This window comes from Myxine glutinosa, chromosome 7, assembly GCF_964187855.1.
Source record: "Myxine glutinosa chromosome 7, kmMyxGlut1.1, whole genome shotgun sequence".
Classification (NCBI taxonomy): Eukaryota; Metazoa; Chordata; class Myxini; order Myxiniformes; family Myxinidae; genus Myxine; species Myxine glutinosa.
The window spans coordinates 114,242,791-114,264,751 of record NC_136267.1 but is presented as its reverse complement, the minus strand read 5'-3'; the positions used below and the strand labels follow the sequence as shown (position 1 = coordinate 114,264,751).

The 21,961-nt window shown below is 44.3% G+C and overlaps 1 protein-coding gene across 1 annotated transcript in view; it reads right to left on the bottom strand.

The window, feature by feature from the left end:
- The window catches only part of LOC137431547 (CD166 antigen), a 61,042-nt gene that overhangs the window by 8,735 nt on the left and 30,346 nt on the right, over positions 1-21,961 (bottom strand). Inside the window, exons 5-13 of the mRNA XM_068122974.2 lie at positions 16,513-16,577; positions 15,834-15,918; positions 14,725-14,907; positions 14,458-14,582; positions 10,800-10,950; positions 10,538-10,653; positions 9,528-9,669; positions 5,124-5,248; positions 3,157-3,298 (exon numbers count right to left, since the gene is read on the bottom strand). Coding sequence (XP_067979075.2) covers positions 3,157-3,298; positions 5,124-5,248; positions 9,528-9,669; positions 10,538-10,653; positions 10,800-10,950; positions 14,458-14,582; positions 14,725-14,907; positions 15,834-15,918; positions 16,513-16,577 — 1,134 coding nt within the window. The remainder of the gene's footprint in view (positions 1-3,156; positions 3,299-5,123; positions 5,249-9,527; positions 9,670-10,537; positions 10,654-10,799; positions 10,951-14,457; positions 14,583-14,724; positions 14,908-15,833; positions 15,919-16,512; positions 16,578-21,961) is intronic.

Below are 21,961 nucleotides of genomic sequence, written 5' to 3'. Positions count from 1 at the left end.
AACCAGGCAGAGGTATGCTCTCTAATGAGTGCCGTTCTAGTGCATTATGCTTCGACCTTAAATGCATAATAAACTAGAAAGAGCAATCAGAGATTGCAGATCCTCGGCAGGATGTTTTGAGTGTTTTTTTAAGGCTTTTGTGTTAAAACAAATATGGCGGCTGAACCACGTGACCAATGACGTCATCATTTTTTCCCTACACCAATTTTTCCCTACATGATGCTCAAGAAATTTCATGTTGATCAGATGAAGTTTTGTACTTGTCGAATTATGACGTCATAATTGAGGTACCTATGACATCATCATTAACATATGCTATTCCACATGCAGAGTTCTTTACAATGAGCCATGTCTCAATTTTTCCTATTCAGCGCTTTTGGAGATATAGAGGTGTAAAAAAATTACGGTTTTCCCAAGATGGCGCCCGTACCACGTGACCTATGGCGTCATAGTTATCATTAAAAAATTATACAGGTGGAGTTGCACCTATGGTGAAAATTTCCTGTCAATCGAACCAACGGTTGCAGAGAAAATCATATTTATTCTGTGCGGACAAACAAACAGACAGACAGACAGACAGACAGACAAACAAACGGACTCAAATACAATATCCTCCCCTCTGGCGAAGGTAATAATAATTAACTGCTGAGGTCAGTGATCTTACACCTGTTTTGCAAATTGTATTTTGGGATTGAAAAATTCCATGATAGGGATTGAAAAACTTTGCGTCACAAATGAGAAATATCCAACACTTATGGAGGAGCTTGTGCATAACATCACATGTAGGACAAGGAGAAAGTGACGGTATACTTTAGATTAATTGCAAAGACAACAAGCATTCTGAGTATTGCGCTGCAATACATGTCCCCTACCGGCAGTCTGTCGTCCGGAAAACTGTTGGGGAAATTACCAAAGTCAGACTCACAGACAGAGGGATGGAGTGCAAACCTATAGTCCCCTCCGGTGTACACTGGTAGGGGACTAATAAACCCGCAAGGTCGCTCCGTGGAGCAGCCTGCACGTATTGCACTATGTGTGAATTATATAATTACCAACTCATGGTCTGAGGTAACTCGGCTAAAAATTATCCGATTTGCACCAAATAAAGTTCATGAATGGTTGCACAGACCCCTACTTCTCACTAAAAGTGGAAACAGAATGTAAATTGGAGTTAAAACAAGGAATATTAACAGCTTTGACTTACCGCACTCCAAATTATAGTCCGGAAAACTGTTGGGGAAATTACTAAAGTTCAAAGTGCCATAACTTTGTCAAAAATGATCGAAACGTCGTGAAGTTCGAACTTGATTTGTAACTTATCATGAGGAAACGATGTACCAAGTTTGAAATCATTAGCATTAAGAGTTTAGAAAGAAAGTCTGGAAAACTGTTCTTTGCGTGACGTACTGACAGACTGACAGACGGACAGACGGAGGGACGGCGTGCAAACCTATAGTCCCCTCCGGTGTACACCGGTAGGGGACTAATAAATAAACTACGTGGAATTGAAACCTGAGATTTCAGCATGAGCAGCTAAGTGATCAGATGGGATTTTCAAATAGGCCAATCCATTGTTCACAAGAGATTTTAAAAAAATTGGTAGTTTGTATGGATTGAGGAAGTGGTTTTTATTTAAATTAAAAGGGTGTACTTAGCAAAAACATATGTCTGCAAATATGGGTGCGACCAAATATTGATTATGAACACAAGTTAGCAAAGCACATTTTACCCACTGGAGATCAAACTCAATTGGGGTCACATGGAACCTCTTATTGTATATTTGTCCCACTTTAAGAATACTTATAGGGGAAGGACAATAACATCGTGGACATCGCTGGGTGAGCTTCATGACAGCTGTGATGTTGGACGGTCAAGCCTCGTGATATTTACCTACTTACAGGTGTGAAGGCTAAATAATTGGTCCACGTGTACCACTCTGGCTAACCAGTCAGTCTCGCAACATCCTGATTGGAGTGGCCCACAGGGTCATTCCCTTTTCGCAGGGTTGATCAGGCAAAGATTTTTTTTTTGTATACAAGATCGAGGCTCGTGTAAGAGCTAACATCAATCAAAAAAAACAATCAGACAAACAAAACATACAATAAAGGGAGCGGGAGACAAGATGGGGAGAGAGAGGGAAACACACAAACACAACAGCAGAGAACAGGGACATCGGAAGATTTGTAGAAGGGAGAGGGCTTGGAGGGAGTAGGCATGGGACGGAGGCCGGGGGGGTGGGGGAGGGGGGGGGAAAGGGTAGGCGAGTTTGTAACAGGATAAGTGAGTGCAACCTAACTTAGCGCCCATTAATGAATGCGAGCACCATGCGGAGTATTACCCGAGGGTGGAGGGGGTAGTGGGAGAGGAGATGGGGGTTAGGGGGGGGTTATCTGTATGTATCGGAGTCGGACTTTTCACATCAGTACTATGGGCCACAGCGATACCAAACGTAGCTTAGATAATAGGGGCCCATCGGGGATTATGGTGGAAGACATGAAGTTACTATTTTTTATAGATTTTCAATCTATAAAAGGGGGAGGGGGATCTCTGTAACAAATTGAGGGACCACCACCAACCTTGGTAGGGATTGTCTAGGCCCCATGTGGGGAGGAGGGGGGGGGTTTAATGATGAAAAAGAAATACCAAAGTTACTCGTTTTAATAGTTATTGAGATTTTGGTGGGCTGGGGGGGTGGGGGGGGGGTTGAAATAACAGGAAGGGTACTCTATCAACTGGTTTAATGAATTGAGACCAAACTTTTCAAGGATAGTGTAGACCCAATGGGGAGTGCAACATGGGGAAGGGGTGGAGATTTTGGGAAAGGTGTAGAGGTTAGGGGTTAGTTGTGTTTGGTGTCTTGAGAACAGTGAGGGAACATGTTTGGCACTTGTTTAAAAAGAAAAGTCGGACATGGACACGGTCAAGTCCACTATAGAGTATAATTTAAGAAAACCCCAAAATAACATTACAAAACTGTCCACAGGATGTTTCTGCTGAATAAATTTCTAATTCCCTCACATTTTTTTGAACATAGCTCCAGATGAAGACATTCTCAGGTGTATCAAGAGGAACGGATCAGGATGTTCAGATGAGATAGCGAGATCTTATGAGTGCATAACAACGGGGATGAGTGGTTGCAGGTTAGGTGGTGGTTACCTTTGATAGGATTCAGGACATACTTTATCGTAGAAACACCAAGTTGGTTCGAGGCACTGCATTTGATGTGGGTTGGGACAGCAGGCATTAGAACCTCAACGGTGCTAATAAGTTGCTTCTTGTTCACGTCCCATTGGTTCACCTGTTACCATGCCAATGACAGTTCGCATCAGGTAATGCCACCATACAGCTAGTTGGGAGCCATATATTTATTCCGTATATATGGATGGTGTAATGGCGTGTGGATGTGTAATGGTGTAATGGATGGTGTAATGGGGAAGATGATGAATAAGGCCAACATTAAATTTACAAAATTATAAAAGCATTTGATAAGAGAGGAAGAGGAGTGTGGGAGGAGGAGGAAGGAAAAAAAAAATTTAAATTGGATTTAATTTAGACTTTTTTTGGTTTTATTTTTCTATTTTTTCTTAAGTGGAATTTTATTTTTAGAATTCATTTCACAAATTCATTACAAATGAAAAATGTCTCGAGTCAATAAGTATTCAACCCCTTTTCTATGACACTCCAAATTGAGCCCAGGTGCATCCAATTTCCTTTGATCATCCTTGAGATGTCTTTTCAACTTGATTGGAGTCCACCTGTGGCCATTTCAATTGATTGAGCAGAAACTCTACCGTGAAGACCAATTAACTGTCCGTAAAACTCTGAGATGGAATTGTGAGGAGGCATAGATCTGGGGAAGGGTATAATACAATATTTCTAAAGTGTTGAAACTTCCCAAGAGCAAAGTGAGCTCCACCATTGGGAAATGGAAAGAATATGGAACTAGCCAGACCCAAGTGCTAGCCGTCCGACCAAACTGAGCTACCGAGCAAGAAGGACCTACATAGTTCCTTGGCTGAGATGGGAGAACCTTTATGGTAGAGTGGTCAGATGGAAGACACTCCTGAGAAAAAGGCACAAGACAACACACCTGGAGTTGCGAAAAGGCACGTGAAATACTCTGAGAGCATAAGGCAAAAGATTCTGTGGTTTGATGAAACTAAAATTGAACTCTTTTGTCTGAATGCAAAGTGCTATATCTAGCAGACACTGAGCACAGCTCATCACCCATCTTACACCCTACCATGAAGCATGGTGGTGGCGGCAGCATGCTATGGGGATGCTTTTCAGCGGCAACAAATGAGAGACTTGTAAGGAATAAAAGGGAACAATGCATGTAGCCAAATACAGTCAAATCCTTAAGGAGAACCTGCTTCAGAGTTCAAAAGACCTTAGACTGTGGTGAAGATTTATGTTCCAACAGGACAATGACCCCAAGCATACAGCCAAAGCAAAACTGGATTTGGCTTCAGAACAAGAACGTGAAAGTCCTTGAGTGGCCCAGTCAAGACACAGACTTGGATCCCATTGAGAATCTGTGGAAAGACTTGAAGATTGCTGTTCACCGACGCTGCGCATCCAACTTGACACAGCTTAAACAAATCTGCAGAGAAAAATGGAAGAAGCTTCGCAAATCCAGATGTGAAAATCTGATACAGCCATACCCAAGAAGACTCGAAGCTGCATGTAATCACTGCCAACAGCGCTTATACAAAGCATTGACTCAGGGGTTGAATGCTTGTGCAAATTAGATATTATTGTTTCATTTTTAACTATTTTGTAAAAATTTATTTTTAAAAATTCCACTTTGACATCATGGGGTATAGAAGTTACTATTTGCTTATTGTTCAGATCAGTAGTTCAGATGTTTAGATCAGTAGCAAAAAACCTCAATCTTAAATTCAGACTGGAACACAAAAAATGTGAAAAAGGTCAAGGGGTGTGAATACTTTCTGAAGGCACTGTGTGTGTGTTCCAACATATATATATATATATATATATATATATATATATATATATATATATATATATATATATATATATATATACATAATTAACAGTGTAATACACAAATAATCGTGTGGTTCATATGGCTGTGATTAGTTATCCTATGGTTTGCATACCGGGTCACTTGCACCCTCCCATTTGATGCTGGGACGAGGGTAACCTGTGATGTTACAAATTAATTTCACTTTCGTGTTTTCACCTTTCTTCACTTCACTTTCATTCTGTATGCTTTGGGGTGCAGCTGGAAATAATGTGTGGGGAGAGGGGGGGGAGGTGAATGAGGCAAAGAACTATTACTGTAAAGGGCATTGTACACCATATTCACAGGTAGTCTGGGATCCCATGCATCCCCCATCCTCCTCTCAGGAGCCACTGGCATCATGATATTTCTTTTTTTTTACTTATTACACTCTAAATGAAAGATCCAGCTATGTTCTTAGAGAAAAAAAGAGTCACGAACCTTGTTTTCTAAGCTTAAAACAAAACCGTATCAAGGTCGGCAAAATCTGCCATCGTTAGGTGTATGAATGAATGAATGAATGATTGTTTTAAGGCCATTTTCTCCGCTAGAGCGGGGGTTAGCCTTGCGGGCCCCATGACAATCATGGTGCCCTGTTTGAGGCAATGGTTTTATGGCCGGATGCCCTTCCTGACGCCAACCCTTTGTCACGCTCTTACGATGTGCAGGGATACGGTGTACCTATTCTAAATCAGGGTACACACCGTGATCATTCATCCCAGCAAGCCGGTACTCAATTTGCCGACCTCGGAAGGATGACAGACTGAGTCAACCCCCCTGGCGTTAATTCAGCGATCGACCGGGATTCGAACCCAGGATCCTTGGATCCCAAGCCGGCACCCTAACCACTAAGCCAACACCAGGTAAACAGTATCTAGTAATATGTTATTTCATTCACAGCAAAATTTAAATTTATGACAATAAGATGGGTGCTGTGATTCACCAAAGGCTAATAGGATAGGAGAGCCATCGACCTTGCCACTTGGAATGGCTGCAGTGTGGCGTATATCACTCCAAGAGTCCAGTGTTTATTTAAACATTCTTTTTTTTTTTCAGACATCTCTGTGATAGAAAGTGAAGCTGAAAAAGACTGGTGAACCTGTACAATCCTATTAATTTACCTTCAACAAGGAAGAGTTCCTCCATCATAGCAACATTTCTTCTGGATTTACGCAATGGCTTATTGTGTATCTTTTCAAATATCACCTGTGTAGATACAGCTGTTCACATGAGTGTGTAGTAAGGTAGCAGGGACAAGGAAAGGTGAGCAATACATGCAGGCTTCTGCTTTCTTTTTATGGTATGGTAGTAGTCTTGTAGTAGTGTAACACCGGCTGTATTTTAACATCTCATCTCATGTGGTAGAAACACTTCATGTAGTTCTAATAGTATGTCACGTGTATGTCACGTCGTCTGCATTTATCAATAAAATAATAAAAAATACTTCTGCTTCCCTGTTACGATTAAGCAATATGTCTGTGAATTAATAAGGGTGATTATAGTGCACTTGGATCCATTTGTCTGTTTGTTTGGTTGTGTTTGTCCGCAAAGAACGTGGTTATGTGTATTAATTACATTGAACCTTTTGGAATCCTAAGACCCTCAAAATCCCCAAAACCCTTTACATAACCCCGAGAATTATTAAGACCACGAAGACCCAAAAGGCTCCAAGGATCCCAAAGACCCAAAAGACCCAGAGGACTCAGAAGACCCTAAGGACACAAAGGACCCAAAGGCAAACACGTCCTGGTGAGGGTCTGCATACTCCGATTGCTCTTTCTTGATGGCATTGGATTTCTTTTGCTGACAATAGTAATTCTAGGTTTTTACTCTGTGAGAAAGTAAGATCTGGATATGATAACTATAGGAACTTAGACAATACAAGTAAGTTTACTTATCTCAAGAAATGGGCTGTTAGCAGTAACTACTGTAGTTATCTAACAGAGGCATGACAATATAGAAGGTCTTTACTGTTTTGTTAATCTATTGTTTGATTGTGCTGATTGTGCTGTATACTTACCTTGTGTTGTATTGATTAACATGTAGGAAAGGTATTTAGCTGTTCAGCTCTTATGTATATTACTGTATATTGCTTTGAGTATTGTAGAGATTTTCTTTATGTTTCTATTATTTTATTAAAATAAATCATGGCCTCACTTGACCTTCCATCAAAGTCACCCCTTTCTAAGAAAAGAAGGAATTAAAGTGCAGAGAAGGAGCTGGCAACATGTATCATTCATTACAAAAACACAACAGATCAAACTACGATATTAATAATACAAGTTGTGTGCTTTGATTTGTCGAACAAAAATGGGTTACCAAGTGGTTTGCAAAAAAGGTTGAGAACCACTGGTCAAGTCCAAGAAAGAATCATCACTTAGCCTAAATGTTTATGTGTCCGTTTGTTTGTTTTGTCATTAATGTTAGCTCTTACACGAGCCTCGATCTTGTATACAAAAAAAACAAAAAAAAAACATGAAAGTGATACATGTGGGTATATCGTAACACATCAATAACACATGGATGGTATCTGTGAAAATTACATGAATAATTTGATACATTCGTACATTATCGCACATTTATATTATAATTCAGCCAGAGTTTAATGTAATCCTCAGACCTATATCACAATTTCTCCATTTCGTTTACTCTTCTAACAAGTTTTTTTAACATATTATGTACACATGGCACAGGTGAGGAACTACTTCTAACTGCTCTTATTGAATACTAGAAGAGTTACCCGGAGTTGCCCAGAAAATAAAGTCAGTTACGTGTGTGTAGTGGGCATTTTATAGTCAGAGGAAGCCACGCCCCTTGGGCACGCCCCACTGCCACGCCCCTTGGGCACGCTCCTTGTCTAAATCTGATGCGCCCATGTTTGTTGTCATGAAAATTACCCCCCATGGACCCCCTCTTCCCCCTCTGTCACTTCCTTAGGCTGTCCATGAGGCACAACCGAACAAACAGACGTTCACAAATAGGTTTATAGATGTCTATAAAGTCAAGCATATGCAAGGAAATGCAAAACCTGGAATTTATTAACGAACAAAAAAAAAAGCAAAATGACCTAATTCTGTATAAATTCAATGAGCAAGTACAAATGATCCATTCTTACACACTTTTATTACACACTTTTATTACACACTTTTATTTAACTTCATCTGAACTTTGTTTGTTTGTCCCGTTTCAAATCTTTGAGGTGTTCATTTTCTAGGTTCCGTACGTCCTACAGAGCTGAAATTTGGCCCATAGTCCTCTTTTCTGGTACATTTTCATCTATCATAATTTAATTACAAAATAAAAAATAAAAACATAAAATAAAAATAGGTTTAAATCTATTTAAAAAATAACTAAAAGTGAGTTGCCCTAAAACATGTTTTTTCGTTTACTTGTTGAATACATTTATCCAAAACATGAACAAATATTGTCTCTAGAATAAGAAAAAAATGACTGTTTTCAAAATAGCCGTTTTCCCCACCACTAAAAATGGCAGATTTTGACAACGTTGACGCAGTTTTGTCTTAAGCCTAGAAAAGAAGGTTCGTGACTTTTTTCTCTGGGAACATGTCTAGATCTCTCATTTAGAACCTAATAAGTAGGACAAATCATGATGCCAGTGGATCCTGAGGAGGGTGCATGGGGGGTTCCCCTGGCTCCATAACTAATGGATTTGCACAATCTTACATCAAATCTTGGACATCGGTTTCAAACTTGATGTCTTCATCAGAAAGAAAAGTGATTTGCACGAGGATGAAGCAAAACTAGTACAGTAGCAATTACACGGCAGCAATGGGAGATGATGACAGACAAGAAAGAAAAGAAAGGAAAGATCAGAATCACTAGGCCATAGGTAACAGAGATCAACTAGAACGGCACTCAGTGGAGCGCATATCTCCACCATGCTGAACAGCTTGTTTTGTATCCTACTGATAGGCCGGACCTGGATTCAGACCTGAACCATGATGTTCTAAAATGTTCAAAAATCTAATCACTTGTCTTTGTCACCTAACCAACTCATCCACCTAGTTTAGTCATAACTCGTCTATAACTTCTTTAAATATCATGTTATAAATTGCTTTTCGACCGATCTCTCAATGGTGAAGACTCACTTAAAAATTAAATAATTCTCGTATCCGAATCCACATTCAGATCTTCACTAAAATCGAATCGACTGGTCCTCGTCACACACCCAACCGGTCCACCAAGTTTCGTCCAAATCCGTCCATAACTTTTTGAGATATCCTGCTATGTATCGTTTTTTTTGTCCCGATCTCCCAATGGTGAAGAATCACTTTAAAACATTCTAGTAGCCGGATCCGAATCCGGATCTTCACCAAAATCTAATAATTTCGTCCTTATCACATACGCTACATCTCTGTCAAATTTCGTCCGAATCCGTCCACAACTTTTTGAGATCTTTTGTTGACAGACAGACAAACAAAAAACACAGGTGAAAACATAACCTCCATCCACCTTTGGTGCTGGAGGTAAAGATGCGTACCATGGACAGTAATGTTCAGGGAAATTGAAGACACGAGCTTATGGCCTGCATTATGTGAGGATGTGCAGGTATATTGGCCTGAGTCTGACAGCTTCATATCACGCAGGACTAGTCGAGAATCCCGTCCAATTTTCTTGCCTCCCTGCAAAGGAAACAATAATTAGATGCTCAGTCGATCTTAAGCTTCAAATAAAAATCCACAGTAAGTTATCTACAGTGTTGCCTTTTTCAAAAAATTTAAATGTATAAAGATTTTTTGTTATTCCCTGCATGTATCTGCCTCTCCAATGCGTATGTATGAAGACTTTGTATACAAAACACCTTTTAGAGGCCATTTTTTCCGCCGCAGAGCAGGGGTCGGCCTTTTTCTGGCACCTTGGTCCCCCTTTTTGAAGCAATGTTTTATGGCCGGATGCTCTTCCTGCCGCCAACCCTGTTAGTCGCCTCTTGCGACACACAGGGAATTACCAGTGAACCGGTACTCAATTTGCGGACCACGGAAGGATGACAGGCTGAGATGACAGGCTGAGATGACAGGCTGAGTCAACCCCCCCTGGCGTTAATTCAGGGATGGACCAGGATTCGAACCCAGGATCCTAGGATCCCAAGCCGGCACCCGAACCGCTAGGCCAACATTGTATGAGAAAAATAAAGTCCATCATCGTATACCATACCCGATACAGCGCATTGGTGCTGCCGAAACCAATCGTGGTCGGGTCTCCATTCCGACTCTGGAAGCCAGGACAGGAATTTGGGATTTGGTCATGGTGCCGGCTATATCTCGCCTACTCTTCGCGAAGGGCACCATGGGTCTTTAACGTCCATCAACTAATGCCGGCAGACAGGACGGACGGTTAAACGTCCATCAGAAGGACAGAAATTTGAATCACAAATATCAATGTTTGAAATGCAAATCTCAGTCCTTTAGTCCTGGATACATCCTACACATATGAAAAGACCAAAAATAAAATGGATAAACCACCCATTGACTCACCCGCTTCAGCACGTACCTTGTCCCATTGGTATTTGGGGGTATGTGAGGAGTTGGAGAAACACTGGACTGTCACGTTTTCTCCTTTGTTGACAGTCAGAGGACCGGCTGGTTCCAAACGAGCCTCTTCGAGCCCTAGATTACAAGGATTGGTTATAATCTAACTTCGGTTTGTAATACAATAAGCATATTGACTCAGTTGCCTTTACTCAAAAGGCGAAACTATGTCTCAAGGATCAGTTCAGGTGGTGAGGAGGTGAGTTCCAACAAGATGAACCTACATGTTACATGTATCGTTGTGCTCGTGAAAACGCCAAGTTCGGGCCCAGACTTGGACTTGGCCTGGCAGGAGTAGTTCCCAGACTGGTTCCGCCTCACATCCGGCAGAATTAATGTGTTCCCCGACACACCTCCCGTCAGTTCAACGTTATTCTTCATCACATCGCATGGTGTTAAAAACACATGTAATGAACATGTTAAGAATAAATAACATAGGAACAACAAGAGTTTTCAATCTATATACAGTACATTCAGAAAGTATTCAGACCCCTTCACCTTTTCACATTTTGTTATGTTGCAGCCTTATGCTGAAATCGTTTAAATTCATTTTTCCCCTCATCAATCTACACTCAATACCCCATAATGACGAAGAGAAAACAGGATTTTAGAAAGTTTTGCAAATTTATTAAAAAGAAAAAACTGAAATATCACATTTACATAAGTATTCATACCCTTTGCTATGACACTTGAAATTTAGCTCAGGTGCCTCCCATTTCTCTTGATCATCTTTGAGCTGTTTCTTCACCTTGATTGAAGTCACCTGTGGTAAATTCAATTGATTGGACATGATTTGGAAAGGCACACACCTGTCTATACAAGGTCTCACAGCTGACAATGCATATCAGAGCAAAAACCAAGCCATGAGGTCGAAGGAACTGCCTGCAGAGCTCAGAGACGGGATTGTGTTGAGGCACAGATCTGGAGAAGCCTACAAAAAAAAATCTCTACTGCATTGAACGTTCCCAAGAGCACAGTGGCCTCCATAATTCTTAAATGGAAGAAGTTTGGAACAACCAGGACTCTTCCTGGAGCTGGCCGCCCGCCCAAACTGAGCAATCGGGGGAGCAGGGCCTTGGTAAGAGAGGTGACCAAGAACCCGATGGTCACTCAAGCTGAGCTCCAGAGATCCTGTGTGGAGATGGGAGAAACTTCCAGAAGGACAACCATCACTGCAACACTCCACCGATATGGGCTTTATGGCAGAGTGGTCAGACGGAAGCCAAACAGTTCAATCTTGGTTTCATCAGACCACAGAATCTTGTTTCTCACAGTCTGAGAGTCCTTTAGGTGCTTTTTTGCAAACTCCAAGCGGGCTTTCATGTGTCTTTTTTTTTTTCTTTTTTTTTTGTCTACAAGATCGAGGCTCGTGAAAGAGCTAACATTAATCACACAAAAAGACAAACCGACACACAAAACACAAAAAACAAGAGGAGCGGCAGACAAGATGGGGAGAGAGGGGGAAGGACACAAACACAACATTTGAGAGCAGGGACATCGGGAGGACTTGGGGGGAGATGGGAGAGGAATAAAACATATGAACACTGCAAGGACTCTGGGGTGAATTACCGGGGGTAGAAAAGATCAAGGTTTTCGATGGGGGAAGATAAGAGATGGTGGTGAACAGCTGTTTTAAAGACCTGGAGGGACGAGTGGGATTGAAGGGAGTGGGGGGTGTTTGTTCCAGAGGTGGGAGAAAAGGGGAATGAAAGAGTGAAGGTGAGCAGAGAGCCTAGACTTTGGCAGTTTAACCATAAGAGGGTTGCAGGCGGATCTTGTGCGACCTGAAGGAATATTGGGGGAACAGAGCACAGAGAGAGCTGGGGGAGCAAGGCCGGAGAGGAGTCGGTAGAGACAGAAAGACCACCAACCTGCCTGCGGTGAGTGAGTGAAAGGCCCTCGGAGCTGACGACATCGCAGGAGATTCCCATGATTATGAAAGCTTTGGCCTCAACAGCGTGAAGCCGAGCAAGGTGTGAGGCAGGAGCACCAGCCCAGAGGGGGGAACAGTATTCCATTGAGCTGCGGATGAAAGCCTTGTATGTGATGAGGAGCTCAGGTGTGCCAAGGAAGGACTTCGCACGACGGAGGATGCCCAGTCGGCGACTGGCTTTGGAGGCCAGCTTGGAAATGTGGTTTTCCCAAGAAAGATCATGGCAGATAGTGAGACCCAAAAGCTTGAGCGACAGAACTTCTTGGAGAGGATTGTTGAGAAAGTAGATGGGAGGTTTGTCCAGTCGGTCCTTTCGGAGAGACATTGTAAGAGTGTGAGATTTGTCAGGATTGAAAGACATGTTCCACTTGTTTGACCAGTCTGTGATTTTGTCCAGGTCTGCAGAGAGTGAGGAGGCTGCAGACTGCCGATCTGAGGGATGAGGAATGGAGCGGCAGATAGTGGAGTCATCAGCAAAGAGATAGAGAGGATTTTCCAGAGAGTCGGAGAGGTCATTGATGAAGACCAGAAATAGCACAGGGCCCAGAACACTACCTTGGGGAACTCCAGCCAGAACAGGCAGGGGAGATGAGAGAAATCCATTCAGGGCCACACGTTGCCTATGACCAGAGAGGAAATCCACAAGCCATGAGTGGAGATTTCCCTGAATACCATTGGAGGTGAGTTTGGTGAGCAGAGCTGGGTGCCAGACCGTATCGAAGGCACGTGATATGTCAAGTGAGACAGCTCTGATTTCCTGTTTGGCATTGAGGACCTCCATCCATTGTTGAGACAGCAGAAGCAACATGTCCAGAGTAGAATGACCTGGTCTGAATCCAAATTGCTGATCAGAGATCAAGCCATTGGAGAAGAGGAAGGATTTGATATCTGAAGCAATGATGGATTCCATGACTTTGCTGATAATTGGGAGCAGGCTGATTGGTCTGTAGTTGCAAGGATCTGTTTTTGCACCTTTTTTGTGTAAAGCGGTCATGTTTGCTGATTTCCAAGATGCTGGCAGATGACCTTGAGCAAAAGAGAGGGTGAAAAGAACAGAGAGAGGGTGAGATAGAGCGGCAGAGCAGGATTTTAGGACCCGAGGGCTGATGCCATCTGGTCCAGTTGCAGAATCAGAGTCGAGGTTTGATAAAAACTTCCTCAGTCTTTCACTGAGGAGAGGCTTCCGTCTGGCCACTCTGCCATAAAGCCCGAATCGGTGGAGTGTTGCAGTGATGGTTCTCCTCCTGGAAGTTTCTCCCATCACACAGGATCTCTGGAGCTCAGCGAGAGTGACCATCGGGTTCTTGGTCACCTCTCTTACCAAGGCCCTTCTCCCCCGATTGCTCAGTTTGGCTGGGCGGCCAGCTCCAGGAAGAGTCCTGGTTGTTCCAAACTTCTTCCATTTAAGAATTATGGAGGCCACTGTGCTCTTGGGAACGTTCAATGCAGTAGAGATTTTTTTTGTAGGCTTCCCCAGATCTGTGCCTCAACACAATCCCGTCTCTGAGCTCTGCAGGCAGTTCCATCGACCTCATGGCTTGGTTTTTGCTCTGATATGCATTGTCAGCTGTGAGACCTTGTATAGACAGGTGTGTGCCTTTCCAAATCATGTCCAATCAATTGAATTTACCACAGGTGACTTCATTCAAGGTGTCGAAACATCTCAAAGATGATCAAGAGAAATGGGAGGCACCTGAGCTAAATTTCAAGTGTCATAGTAAAGGGTATGAATACTTATGTCAATGTGATATTTCAGTTTTTTCTTTTTAATAAATTTGCAAAACTTTCTAAAATCCTGTTTTCTCTTTGTCATTATGGGGTATTGAGTGTAGATTGATGAAGGAAAAAATGAATTTAAACGATTTCAGCATAAGGCTGCAACATAACAAAATGTGAAAAAAGTGAAGGGGTCTGAATACTTTCTGAATGTACTGTACATTACGACTCACATAGTAAAAGTGATACGATGGTGTAGGGTTAGCATCTGCTTGACACTGCATCTCGACACGCTCTCCCTCCAACAACATGCCTTTTGGAGAATTCACCACAAACAGTTGCACTTCTGTTGGAGGGTCTACGAGGGGTGTGAGGGTAGTGGGAGGGGTGACACATTATGTTCAACTTAGTGTAGTCATGTGATGATACATGATGATTCAACTTTGGGGTGATAAATTGGTCAACTTTTGTTGGTGAGACAAAAGGGAATAATGACGTACAGTTAAGATTCAAGCGATACTCATTTGACATCACTGTTTGATTTCCCATTGGGATGTGAGATCTCATGAAGCAGGCGAAGTGGGCAAGATGGAGGGAGGGATAAAGTTTGAGACGGAGATCGAGATGCACAGTCAGGAGGCCGGATTGGTCTTTCTGCACTTGTTGCTTCTCCAATTCCACATCTACTGAGAAACAGGAAAGGGAGAAGTGAGGAGAGGAAACAGTGGGGCAGAAGGTTGTCAAGGGGGCAGTAAGATAGTGAGGTTCGATGTGTGTGTTTGTGCGCATGCCAGTAGGTTGTCTCATCTATGTTCAATCTTCAGTTGGGTCAACAGACTTAACTAAAAACTCTACTTCTGATGTAGTGTCAGATTGGGGTGTTGCATTATTATTATTATTATTATTATTTTTGGGATACAAGATCGAGGCTCGTGTAAGAGCTAACGTTAATGACAAAAAGACAAACTGACACATAAAACATATAATGAAGGGAGCGGGAGACAAGATGGGGAGAGAGGGGGAAGCACACAAGTGCAACATTTGAGAGCAGGGACATCAGGAGATCTGTGGGAGGTAGAGGGCTTGGGGGGGAGGAGGAGACGTGGGAAGGGGGTGGGGGGGCGGTGGGAGAGGTATAAAACACATGGACATTGCTTGGACTTCCAGGAAAGAAGTTGGTATTTCGAAAAGTGGATCTCGGGTGAATTAGCGGGGGTAGAAAAGATCAAGGTTTTGGATTGGGGAAGACAAGAGATGGTGGTGAACGGCTGTTTTAAAGACCTGGAGGGAAGAGTGGGATTGAATCGGGAGGATTTGCGGGAGGGAGGATTTCAGGGTAAACCATCTTGTTATGAACTGTAACGTTACCATATTGCACACATGTGAAAGTAGGCTCATGCGTTTGACGAAATTAAATCCCTCTAGCGGGAAAATAGAAACAAGACAAACTTTGCTACATTTATGGAAACAAGGGAAAGGGTAGATCACGTGATGTTCTGACAAGTCATCGAAAAGTGTGTTTGTTTCAGAGAAATTTGATGTTGCTCAGAATTGGCCAAAATTACTTTTAAAATCACACACATTATGTCTTTGATATTGAAAACTACACCTTTTGTGGGTTTCAAAATGGTTCTGTTCATCAGCCATATCAGTTGTACTTCAGGAAATCCATCTCTGGCGAAGCAGCTTCCAACCTGCTCTCACCACACAGCACTTTACTGCACCGACTACATAGCGGCACTCTTCACACATATCCTTACTAGAAAACTACGCCTTTTAGACATTGAAACATAGCTCAACCACTCCAAATATAGAACGTGTTAATAATTTAGTTTGGTCTGTGTGCTCGAGTAAGTTAAATGTAAACTTGTACCATGGTTCTGTGAGAGCCAAGTCAGATGTAATATGTGCACTGATGGGGGCAGTGATTGCCCTTTATGGAGCGTAATAGGGTAAAGTTGTGTTGCGTAAAACCTCTATCCAACCATCTTCCGCCTCCCCTCTACCCCATCATCTCCCCTCCCCTCCACCCTGATATTCCCCATCACTCTCCTCCACCCCACCATTTCCCCCTCCACCTCCACCCAATCACCTCCCACCTCCCCTCCTCCCTGCCATTCCCCATCCCTCCCCTCCACCCTGCCATTCCCCTACCTCCCCTCCACCTCACCATTTCCCCCTCCACCCAATCACCTCCCACCTCCCCTCCACCCACCATCGCCCCCTCCATCCTGCCATTCTCTACATATATATGGAGGTGGTTCTACATACGTAGATATGGTACCCACCGTTTTCATACTCCCATCAGCATCCATGGATTGGTTGATAAATATTACTTCCAGCACTGGCCTCTCTGCAACAGAGAACATAAAATTAGTTTGTGAATTAGTCAGTGAGTTACTAAAGTTGTGCTTGGTCAAGCATAAATACCATTTTACCATATAACTAGTATATGCATAGGTTGGGTACAAATAAATAACGTTATAGCATTTATAAAACGTCATGTTAATGGCAAATGGTACACCCTCCATTGCATTGGCTCCAAATAATCCAGCACATCTGCATTTTCCCCTAGATTGGGCTTTGCTTGGTGGATATGCTGCAGTGGGTGGATCGACACAGACTTTCCAATAGGGCGCAATTGGCACTAGTGAGCGGATCAACACAGACTTTCCAATAGGGCGCACTTGGCACTAGTGAGCGGATCGACACAGACTCGCTGATAGGGTGCACTTGGCGCCAGTGGGCGGATCGACACAGACTTACCAATAGGGCGCACTTGGCACTAGTGGGCGGCTCAACACAGACTTTCCAATAGGGCGCACTTGGCACTAGTGGGTGGCTCACCACAGACTTTCCAATATGGCGCACTTGGCGCTAGTGGGCGGATCAACACAGCCTCGCCAATAGGGCGCACTTGGCACTAGTGGGCGGCTCAACACAGACTTTCCAATAGGGCGCACTTGGCACTAGTGGGTGGCTCAACACAGACTTTCCAATAGGGTGCAATTGGCACTAGTGAGCCAATCAACACAGACTTTCCAAAAGGGCGCACTTGGCACTAGTGAGCGGATCAACACAGACTCGCCGATAGGGTGCACTTGGCGCCAGTGGGCGGATCGACACAGACTCGCCAATAGGGCACACTTGGCGCCAGTGGGCGGATCGACGCAGACATTCCAATAGGGCGCACTTGGCGCTAGTGGGCAGATCGACACAGCCTCGCCAATAGGGCGAACTTGGCACTAGTGGGCGGCTCAACACAGACTTTCCAATAGGGCGCACTTGGCACAAATGGGTGGATCAACAGACTCGCCAATAGGGCGCACTTGGCACTAGTGGGGGGCTCAACACAGACTCGCCAATAGGGCGCACATGGCACGAGTGAGCGAATCGACACAGACTTTCCAATAGGGTGCCCTTGGCACTAGTGGGCAGATCGACAGAGACTCGCCAATAGGGTGCACTTGGCACTAGTGGGCAGATCGACAGAGACTCGCCAATAGGGTGCACTTGGCACTAGTGGGCGGATCGACACAGACTTTCCAATAGGGTGCCCTTGGCACTAGTGGGCAGATCGACAGAGACTCGCCAAAACGGTGCACTTGGCACTAGTGGGCGGATCGACAGAGACTCGCCAATAGGGAGCACTTGGCACTAGTGAGCGGATCGACAGAGACTCACCAATAGGGTGCACTTGGCACGAGTGGGCGGATCAACACAGACTCGCCAATCGGGTACACTTGGCACTACTGAGCGGATCGACACAGACTCGCCAATGGGGTGCACGTGGCACTAGTGGGCGGATCAACACAGACTCGCCAATAGGGCGCACTTGGCACTTGTGAGCAGATCGACACAGACTCGCCAATAGGGCCCACTTGTCACCAGTGGGGCGAATCAACACAGACTCACCAATAGGGCGCACTTGGCACTAGTGGGCGGATCGACACAGACTCACCAATGGGAACACTTGGCACGACTGAGCGGATCGACACAGACTCACCAATAGGGCGCACTTGGCACTACTGAGCGGATCGACACAGACTCGTCAATAGGGCGCACTTGGCGCCTGTGGGCGGATCGACGCAGACTTTCCAATAGGGCGCACTTGGCGCTAGTGGGCGGATCGACACAGCCTTGCCAATCAGGCGCACTTGGCACAATTGGGCGGATCAACACAGACTTGCCAATAGGGCGCACTTGGCACTAGTGGGCGGATCGACACAGACTTTCCAATTGGGCGCATTTGGCGCTAGTGGACGGATCGACACAGACTCGCCAATAGGTTGTACTTGGCACTAGTGGGCGGATCGACAGAGACTCGCCAAGAGGGAGCACTCGGCACTAGTGAGCGGATCGACAGAGACTCACCAATAGGGTGCACTTGGCACTAGTGGGCGGCTCAACACAGACTTTCCAATAGGGCTCACTTGGCACTAGTGAGCGGATCGACACAGACTTTCCAATAGGGCTCACTTGGCACAAGTGATCAGATCGACACAGACTTTCCAATAGGGCGCACTTGGCGCTCGTGGATGGATCGACACAGTCTCGCCAATAGGTTGCACTTGGCACTGGTGGGCGGATCGACACAGACTCGCCAATAGGGCGCACTTGGCGCCAGTGGGCGGATCGACGCAGACTTTCCAATAGTGCGCACTTGGCGCTAGTGGGCGGATCAACACAGCCTCGCCAATAGGGCGCACTTGGCACTAGTGGGCGGCTCAACACAGACTTTCCAATAGGGCGCACTTGGCACAAGTGGGCGGATCAACACAGACTCGTCAATAGCGCGCACTTGACACTAGTGGGCGGATCGACACAGACTTTCCAATAGGGCGCACTTGGCGCTCGTGGATGGATCGACACAGACTCGCCAATAGGTTGCACTTGGCACTGGTGGGCGGATCGACAGAGACTCGCCAATAGGGAGCACTTGGCACTAGTGAGCGGATCGGCAGAGACTCGCCAATAGGGTGCACTTGGCACTAGTGGGTGGATCGACACAGACTCGCCAATAGGGTACACTTGGCACTAGTGGGCGGATTGACAGAGACTTTCCAATAGGGCTCACTTGGCACTAGTGAGCGGCTCGACACAGACTTTCCAATAGGGCTCACTTGGCACAAGTGATCGGATCGACACAGACTTGCCAATGGGGTGCACTTGGCACTCGTGGGTGGATCGACAGAGACTCGCCAATAGGGCGCACTTGGCACTAGTGGGCGGATCGACACAGACTCGCCAATTGGGTGCACTTGGCAGTAGTGGGCGGATCGACACAGACTCGCCAATAGGGCGCACTTGGCACTTGTGAGCAGATCGACACAGACTCGCCAATAAGGCGCACTTGGCACTAGTGAGCGGATCGACACAGACTCGCCAATAGGGCGCACTTGGCACTTGTGAGCAGATCGACACAGACTCGCCAATAGGGCACACTTGGCACTAGTGGGGCGGATCGACACAGACTCACCAATAGGGCGCACTTGGCACGACTGAGCAGATCGACACAAACTCGCCAATAGGGCGCACTTGGGACTAGTGGGCGGATCGACACAGACTCGCCAATAGGGCTCATTCGGCTCCACCTCACATGTCTCCAAGGTATTTTAAAACGCCTGCACTGGAGTATACATTTGCTCTTACTGGTCGAATCACAAAGTCTTTCTTGAAAGAATCATACAATATATAACTTGAAAAGTGTTTTTTTGTTTGCCTTCTTTGCACTGCTAAACCATGCTGGAAGGAATTCGTTGAAAACTGGTGGTTGTTCAATAATGTTTTAGGCCATAAAAATTTCATAGCCCCCAGGGTTTAAAGTGGGAGATGCAAATTCTCAATGTACATGTACGTATATTGTATACCACCATCCCCCTGTGAGGGGATATTACAAATGATAATAATACACACCCATTCTCTACATGAAAACCATAGACATAGTAGTGGGGGAATTATGATACGAAATATTATACAGTTTATGTGTTTGTTTGATATCTATGCACTCCTGAACCGCTGGACGGAATAAGTGGGAAACTGGTGGTTGTACTCGCAGGGGGCAATGGAAGGTTTCAGGAAATAAAACAAATTAATAGCCCCTGGGGTTCAATGTGAGGGGATGACCCCCAATGCTCTCTCTGTAAATGTGCATAGTATAGCGCCACATGGTTGAAGCAGGTACTACAAGCCGTACGAAAATACGTCGGAGACAAAAAAATGGGGGAATTATTAAGCCGTCCGTTAGGATAGCTCTTTGTTAGTTTTGTCAATTTACCAACCTGTCACACTATGATATATATATATTGTTTGTCAATGTGGACACAGATGTGAGAAATATGGGGAAGGATTTAAGAAAAATAATAATACGCTGTAATGATTTCAATAAAACGAGAAGAAAGGAAAAAGAAAACCCCACAAATTTAGTCGTTTCTTCAAGGGAAGATAAGGAGACATGAATAATGATGAATTACTGAGTGACTCAACAAGCTCTCTGTGCATAGCTTCATATACAGTGAAAAGTTAACTAACATTAACCAGGCATAATGTGATGTTAAAGCAGCCAACAAGATAATCTCAGTAATACATATTGCCTCAAACTCAACGAGAATTCACAAAAATGACACCCGATAGGCATAATCACAGGTGCCAGTACTACTCATTCAGACTGTGTGAGGTACAAGCACCTGAAACAATCACCTCAACAACCCCAAATACATAGAAAACAGAAAACGGAAGCATTCTACCAACCCAAACTGAGCAAATCACAAGGAGGCACAAAGATTCACAAGGATAATATGGAACACTAGTCTTAATCCTGAATGATTGTGTCATTCTCCATTAATGCGAACAGGTAAAACATTGGATTGAATCATCTGAATGCTAACCGCCTTGCAACCGTTAATCTGAGCAAAAGAGATTCACAGGTAGCCAATCACAAACCAGACAGTTTACTTATTGTGACCAATAAGTGTCCAATCATCACGATACTAAAATACACAATTTGGTGTCTGACTGTCTGACGATTTTTGACCTCTCCCCCGCCCCTCCCCAAGGGGATTTTCTCCGCCAAGAGGGTTTTCCCCACCAATGGGGTTGTGTGTTGAGGTGTATATCCGTGTTAAGATAGCTTTATTGTGGCGTTTTTCCAAGGCCACTTCTAACAACAAAAACATAATATTAATGTTATTACAAAACAATATTAATACTAATAATATCCCACCTCCCCTTAGGCATTAAAATCCATATATCCCTCCTTGGCCAAACGCCATGTTAACATGCATAAATAGCTTGTCGTGTCGTTTTCGTGGGAGCACCCCCACCAGAAGTAAAAATATTATAAACCACAAACACATTTGACTACCTTTTTAAACAGTTGCTAATGCTGTTTAACACTAATCTAAAAGAAATTTGATTTGAAGGAATCCTGACATTCGTGAGGCACATAGTACTTACGGAACTGAGTGAAGATCTACCGTAATATATATACCCCACACAGGTTAATAACATGCACCTTCCTGCCGCTAATGTGGCGTTTCTCGTAATGGCCTTGTGAAACAGTCGCTACTGTTGTTTAACCCGAAACTGAAAGGGAGGAAATCCGGGGTGTGTTTAGTTACCAAGCAGCGAGCTAGCGCTTGACATGCCAGTCATTCCTTATCAAAGCTTCCAAATGGAGTGCTTGCTCGAATGCTTAAACCACTTGGTGAGCACTCTACAAGAAACTTGGTAAATGAA